This window comes from Chrysochloris asiatica, unplaced genomic scaffold (genome assembly GCF_000296735.1).
Source record: "Chrysochloris asiatica unplaced genomic scaffold, ChrAsi1.0 scaffold00113, whole genome shotgun sequence".
Taxonomy (NCBI): Eukaryota; Metazoa; Chordata; class Mammalia; order Afrosoricida; family Chrysochloridae; genus Chrysochloris; species Chrysochloris asiatica.
In genome coordinates this window covers 11,066,267-11,073,522 of record NW_006408631.1, presented here as the reverse complement: position 1 = coordinate 11,073,522, position 7,256 = coordinate 11,066,267, and the positions used below count along the sequence as shown (strand labels likewise).

General features: G+C 41.8%; 2 protein-coding genes across 4 annotated transcripts in view; one reads left to right on the top strand and one right to left on the bottom strand.

Annotated features, from left to right (window-relative positions):
- Window positions 1-1,469: 1,469 nt before the first annotated feature.
- On the bottom strand, window positions 1,470-3,313 carry SERP1 (stress-associated endoplasmic reticulum protein 1). Its single transcript, XM_006867989.1, has 3 exons — window positions 3,215-3,313; window positions 2,867-2,942; window positions 1,470-1,709 (listed from the first exon to the last, which is right to left on the bottom strand). Exons 1-3 carry the CDS (start codon window positions 3,296-3,298, stop codon window positions 1,669-1,671), a joined length of 201 nt encoding a protein of 66 aa, XP_006868051.1. The 5' UTR covers window positions 3,299-3,313; the 3' UTR covers window positions 1,470-1,668.
- Window positions 3,314-3,942: 629 nt separating this feature from the next.
- Window positions 3,943-7,256, top strand: part of EIF2A (eukaryotic translation initiation factor 2A, 65kDa) — a 50,405-nt gene continuing 47,091 nt past the window's right edge. Inside the window, exon 1 of one of the 3 annotated variants that reach the window (XM_006867986.1) lies at window positions 3,943-4,050. In XM_006867986.1, coding sequence (XP_006868048.1) covers window positions 4,023-4,050 — 28 coding nt within the window. In that variant the 5' untranslated portion in view covers window positions 3,943-4,022. The remainder of the gene's footprint in view (window positions 4,051-7,256) is intronic. The other 2 variants (XM_006867987.1, XM_006867988.1) reach the window with 2 other exon arrangements.

The window sequence follows — 7,256 nt, the reverse complement described above, 5'->3', positions numbered from 1 at the left end:
ATTAACTTTCATTTTTGAAGTTATTAAAAATAAAATAGAATTAATCAAGACAACTGTTTCAAGGTAGGAAATAAGTACAAGGGGTTGATTTACTCGTGACAAAGGCAGGTAACAATGCAGTTTAAAAAAACCTGCTGGCCTAAGGTCAGCTGATTCCTTTCCAATTCCTTCATTATGAGCAGCTTAGCCAACCTGAGGAGTCAAAGTCCTAAACTTTCTTAACCACTCCTCCTCCCTCCCCCTAAAGTCCCCCATACTCAGGGGTACCAGCTCTCTATGAGGTTCATACTGTGTATATACTAGGTAGATTTCCCTTCTGTTCCTCTTAAAACAGCTTATTTTTTAAAGAGATATCCTGAGGCAATTAACAAAGCAAACAGAAGCAGCTTTCTTTTCAATTAATTAATACGTAGGCACCTTTCAGGTTTTTTCACCAAATTATACCTAAGTATATGAATTACCAATACTTGCAGTTTTTCAAAAGTACTTGAAAACCCAAAACCTGCCTTACACCACTCTTATCCCTACCATTAATTAAAAAGAGAAACTAGTTATAACCTATAAAATCACACAACAAAAGGAAGACTGAAGACTGATCCTTATCATTATCAGTAAATCCGTTTTAATTCCAAATGTTATTCTAGCCTGATTATCTAGAATGCATTAGCATTTTACAAGGCATTTCCAAACTAAATGTAACTTTTAATTTTGTAGATGTGCCTTTTTTGGTATTAAAAGTGCTATTAACATGCTAAGATGTCTTATGACACATTGGACTTAATAGCATGTCCTAATGAGGCATTCATTTCTAGTAGCATTTTTACCTAAAATTTTGTCTAGCATAGTAAACCCTTTTGATAAATTAATTCTGGTGAATTTGATGATATAAACAAATGTTCCCTGACTCCACTCCATCATAGTAGCTTTTAGTGAATCTGCAATGACTAAATTACAAAATGCTCAACCAAGTTTGTTTTATTTTTTTTTATGGCATCTTAGATTAGTATATTCACTCATGCAAAATCCAAGGTAGTTTAATAGAAACAATATTGTTAAAACAGATATTGTGGCTATAAGCATCTCCCTTTACATTAGGCATTTAGAAGCCTTTAAAAATATTTAGGTGCTAAGGATTGTGGTAACTAGGCTAACTGTATAGTTGTTCCATTTATAAGCACTATTACAGGACAGTTACATGATCCTATATGGGAGTGTGCTTTCAAGAGATAGTGGTAATAAAGTGCCTAGCTATATAAAAACCAGATTCCAAATTTTTAAATAAGCTAATTGCATTACACATTAGGGTTAACAAAATCTAGACCCTGTCTACATAGATTTGATCTAATTATTCATACTGCATACAGTTTTAACAACCACATAGAAAAACTTACTTTTTACTGACTGAATAAGTAAGGTCCACTACTGTAGCATAACAATCAAATTTTATTGCTTTATTCATGTGGTGCTTTTGCAAGGCACTGTGGTATGGACTAGAAAACTTGGAATGATTCATGAAGAAACCTTGGAATGACACATGAAGGATGATATGAAAAGTCATTCTGAGGCAGGATGCTTTACTTAATCGTTTTTAACCAGGGTATCAAACATCAGGAATGAGTTCAAGTTATAATTCACAGGAGAATGGAAACATCTTAAGGTTCAATCACTTCACATGCCCATCCTGATACTTTGAATAATCTGGAAAATTGCTGTAAAGAGAAAGATGAAACATTAAAACAAGCTTAAAATAAAATGATGATTGGCAAATATTAATATAGTTCAGAATGCTATATAACTTCATTGTAATAAGGGAAGACAAGCCTACCTTAATTGTGAACAAGAAAATGCCCAATTATTCTTTCAAAATCTCTGCTTCTCAGAACGTTACATTTTAAGTATCCACAAAGATTACAGCTAGCACATTTCAGGAAAAACTTAATGCACCAAAGAAAACAGGTTTTTCTAGTATAGAATTATTTAGGCTTATCCCTCAATAATTTAGTGTCCTTTTAAGATCTGGCTCAGAATATATGCAAGTTTCCGTGTTCTCACAGGGTTGAATGAAATTTAATAATCTTTAGGTTATATAAATCGCTTGGCTCTTAGCCACCTGTCAGAAAAGCTTCCCACTGGTGCATTCAGGAGAAAGGTGAAGAGAACGATTAAATACAATTTTCAGTAACTTTAGATCATCAGAAATGTGGAAAACAGAAACATCTTCTATACCAACAGTTTGTGTATTAATGTAACATATCAAGAGGGGAAAGTAAAGGCAAAAATCCATTCTCTTGCAGCAGGCTGCCCTAGTGTTTCCTACCATATGTCAAACTTTAAAGAACCTAAAGACATTTCCTGCACGCACTAAACTGAAAATCAGATACATTTCCTTTACAATGAGTCAACTCTCTGCACCAGATTTATTTAATAAATATTTTATTATCCAGTTTTGACTTAAGACATTGGATTCTGGCAGATGCTAAATCGAGTTCCTGAACATGCACTTTAACTTTATAAACAACTTCTTTGCAAAGGCACTTGATAATGAGGTTCCAAAACATTCTAAATTCTCATCCTGAGTGTTTGACTTTTTCATTCTTAAATTTCGTCCAATGTGACTATCACCAGGAGTCTGACCTCCTTTGTGATCTGTGTGCACACATCAAACTGGGCGAAGTTTCTGTAGCCCGATCCTCTGTGCATACGCCGGACAAATAACGTGTGGTTCTGATGAAACTGGATTCTGTGAAGCTCGCTGCAGGTGGGTTGGGAAGTACGCCGGGAGGACTCACCACTGATAGGTTACCACGTCATCCTAACCCGGCACCCACACCCTACCACCCGGTGGGAACCCCCAAAACACACTTACCAGAGCCACAAACAACAAAAATGAAGAGAGCCAATAACCAGGGTCCTACAGACGCCTTTTCTTCGGGGGCATTTCTCTGAAAAAGGATAAATGCACCATTACAGAGGCGCAAAAACCACTCAGCCCCGGACACCACAGCCTGCACCCGGGGCGGTTGCCGGGTCCCCTAACCTCTTAAATCTCTCCACTCGAGCTTCCCAGCTCCGACCCCTTGGTCGGGCCCCTTGCTTGGCAGCCGGCTCGTAGGCTAGGGCCCCCACCCTCCACGGCCCCGAGGTCCGCCGGAGCGGCCCGGAGCCCGGGCCTGAGCCCGGCTGCGGAGCGGAGTGGAGCGCTCACGTCCCTTACCGAGGTCTTGGCTACGTTGCCGCGCTGGGTGATATTCTTGCTGTGTTTCTCGTTGGCCATACGGATCCGCTGTTTGGCGACCATCTTCGCGGCGCCACCACCTGCCCCGGCCACCCCTCGGACTGACTCGCTTGTCCTACTCGGGTCCCAGCGAGGCTTCGCTTGTGGAGTCTACGCCGCTGGAGCGAAGACCGCCGAAGCGAAGAGGCTCTCTCAGGCGGGGCGCGAGCTCTGGCCGCTGGGCCTGGGCGCGGCGCCCGGGGGTCTGAGCACTAAGGGGTGCGGGTCGCCGACTGGCTGACCACGCCGGACTGACCGGCTGAGTGGGGCAGACCCGCGGAAGAAATAAAGCAGGCCGCTGGCACCTTCCCGCGCCGCCGCCGCCGGGAGCGTGGAGCGAAAAAGGAAGGAAGAGCAACGCAACAACCGGACGGTGCAGCCTGCCGCCTCGAACTATTTCGGGTTCGGGTGCCAACGTCAGCACAGGGCGGGCTCAGGCCCGCGGAAGCACAGGCTCCGCCCGCTGGGGAAAGCAAAGAATTAGAGAGTAGGCGGGCACACAGCCAGAGTACAAGTTCCGCCCGCTGGGGAAAGCAAAGAATTAGACCTATATAGCGTAGTCCCAAAGCTGCGCGTGCGCTTTCCAGACTCCTTGTCGCTTTTCTCCAAACCGGAACTACATTGGCCCCGAGGTTAGTAGCCCCGGATGTACCAACTCGCAGTTCCACGCCTGAGGAGACGTGTAGGGGTTGGGTTCGGCCCTCGTGAACTCTGACCCGAACGCGTGAGTTTCTTTTTCCGGGACAAGATGGCGCCGTCCACACCACTCTTGGCGGGTGAGTTTTGGACGAGCGAGGCATACTGTTTCTTCAGAGCAATTTTTTTGTGTGCAACTTTGCCCTTGGGCATTAGCCAAGAGGCCCTGACGTCTCCTCCCAATTTTCAATTGCCTTGCTGAAGGGCCAGAGGGCCTTTTGGGTTTCGCGCTGTAGCGTGGCAGTCGGAAGTGGAATTTCCTCTTCTGGATTCCAGTTTTAGCTGCTCTCTTTTGCACTTTCAGAAGAAGGGGGAATAGGAACAAAAAGTGCTAATTGAATTTATGACCTTTTGAGTCTGCATTACTTGTGTTATACGTACCCTTATGTCATGAGAGGGAGGCCCTGGTGTGAAGTCATTTACCTTGGTAATAAGGCACAGTTGAACTTGTTGTTGTTGTAAGTGCCGTCGAGTCGGTTCCGACCCATAGCGACCCTGTACAGGGTTTCCGAGGATGTAAATCCTTACGGGAGTAGAAAGCCTCGTCTTTCTTCCGCGGAGCGGCTGGTAGTTTCGAACCGCTGACCTTAAGGTTCGCAGCCCTATTCGTAACCACTACGCTACCAAAGGATATGGGAGGAAATTACTGCAATCCTGTGTAGGTTTTGAGAAAGCAGAGTGTTCCTAAGACCAGACTGATCAACATTGTTCAAGTTTCTAGTGATGGTGTGGTTTGGGGTGGTAGTACTGAACATAGACATACTGTAGTAGTGAAATGATGAACATTTTAGAATTAGAGCATTAGAGAACTTAAAAGGTTTTGAAGCTGGAGCCTAGTTTGGAAAAGATAAAATAAACTTGACTTTAGGCAATGCCAAGAAAGATGCTAAGGAGCTCTGGTAGAGTAGTGTTACGAATCGGGCTGCGAACCGCAAGGTCAGCAGTTAGAAACTACCAGCTGTTTCGCGGGAGAAAGATGAGGCTTTCTGCTCCGGTAAAGAAGTACAGCCTTGAAAACCCTGTACAGGGTCGCAATGAGCCAGAACCGACTCCACGGCACATAACAACAACAACAAGAAAGATGCTGGTTCAAGATAGTGCTGAGAATCTTGTATAAGAATATTGAGTATGGAAATCGTAGTTGAGAGGTTTTCGAAAAGAATAAGCCACAACTGTATAGGAGTCCTTAGGAAAAAATTGGTCTACTTTTGCTGGAGGGATTTAAAAAGTTTTTTTGCCATATGTAAATATTTTGACACAATAAAAAAAAAAAAAAAGAACTTTCGTTTTACATTTTAGGATCTTTGGTATTAATTGTTTATTAAAAACAGACTATATTGTGCAAGATAAAATGCACTTTTAAAAGGCATGACGTCCTGGTGTGGCGCTGCGTGTAAATGCACTGGATTGCAAGCTCGGTTTGAACCACTAGGTCCGCGGTTCAAGCTTACTAGCTGCTTCTCGGAAACTATACAGGGTCATTATGAGTTCGAACAGACTTGACAGCACTTAACAAAAGGCATACATATATTTTTTATTTCTTTAGATTTATAAATGTTTGAATTTATTCACAATTTGTTTAGTAAAAAATTAGTACATAAGTCTGATAAATTTCTCCCCTGTAAAAATCTTTACAGTTGTTTTTACTGTGTACAGTAACTAAATTCTATCCTGTATAACGTAGCATACAGAAACCTTTATGATCGTTGAATAATTCATCAGATTCATTTCCTTGCCCTCTATTTTGTGCTGCGATACTGAACTGCTTTTAAATTTCTTTGAATAGTCCCAATTCCTCAACCTAGAACTCTCCTGTTCCATGTATTGATTTGCAATCTTTTCATCTTTTAAATTCACTTCAGAAATTATTTCCCTGTGAAGCCTTTCCTCACCATGTAGAGTTTGGGCTTTTTTTATCCTTCATATTGTACTTTTTTTGTCTTGCCCCACTTATCACATAGGATAATTATCAAGTTGATTAAATGTCTTTCTGCCCTCCTAGACTCAGAACCTTAGTAGCAGGGCAGTGTCTATTCATCTCTGTCTTCTTAGTATCATTTACTGATCACTTGGCTGCTAATTGAAAGGTCACCAGTTCGAACCCATCAGCTGCTCCTTAGTAGAACGATGAGGCAATAAGTCTGCTTCTATCAAAATTTGTGGCCTTAGAGCACTATGGGATATTTCTACCTATGGGGTCGTATTGGTTGAAATTGACACAGTGGCAATGGGTTAGCTAACAGTTGTTGTTGTTGTTAAGTGCCGTCGAGTCGGTTTCGACCCATAGCGACCCTGAATAGGGTTTCCGAGGCTGTAAATCTTTACAGGAGCAGATCGCCTCATCTTTCTCCCGCGGAGCAGCTGGTAGTTTCGAACTGCTGACCTTCGGGTTCGCAGCCCTATTCGTAACCACTACGCTACCAGAGCTCCTTTAGCTAACAGTAGACATCTAAATGTTTAATGGAGGAATAAATGAAAGAATAGCCAGTTCATGAAAAACTAGTAGATCACAAGGGTCCAATTCACAGCCACTCATGGGCATGATACAAGAACAAGCAGCTTTTCTTTCATTTGTGAATAGGGTTATCATGAGTCATGGGCTGACTTGAGAGCAGCTAATGGTAACAAGGAACTCTAGTGGCACAATGGGTTAAGCATTAGACTGCTAGACACAAGGTCAGCAGTTCAAAACCACCAGCTGTTCCAAAGGAGAAAGATTTGCTCTCATAAAAATTTATAGCCTCAGAAACCCTAAGGAGCAGTTCTGTAGGGTCAGTAAGAGTTGGAATCAACTTGATGGCAGTAGGTGGGTAATGGCAACAGCCGAATTAAAAATTTCATGGCGATAGTACAATGGAGATTATTAGGGACAAGAAAGAAATGAAGTGTCATTTATTTAATAGGTATAGAATTTTTGTTTAGAGTATATACAACTTCCTTAACTCTTCAAAGAAGTTCTGAAAAGTGGTAGTTATATATTTGTCACTATAACAACAAAAAAATCTGTATAAAACCCTTTAGGGATTCCCATCATTTTTAGGATACAGACCAACATTGCTTAATTTAGGTAACAAAGATCCTACTTGTTCTTATCCTTATTTCTCCAGCTTCATCTCCTTCAAACTATATAGGCCTTCTTTTCATTCCTCTAATGTTCTGTCATCCATTTTGCTATGAAGTTTCTCACTTGTTATTGTTCTCTTTGCTTCTTAACTGTTATCATCATTCAGATCTCAGAATGCAAATTACTTACTCAAGAAAGCATTCTCCAACTTTTTTTTTTTTT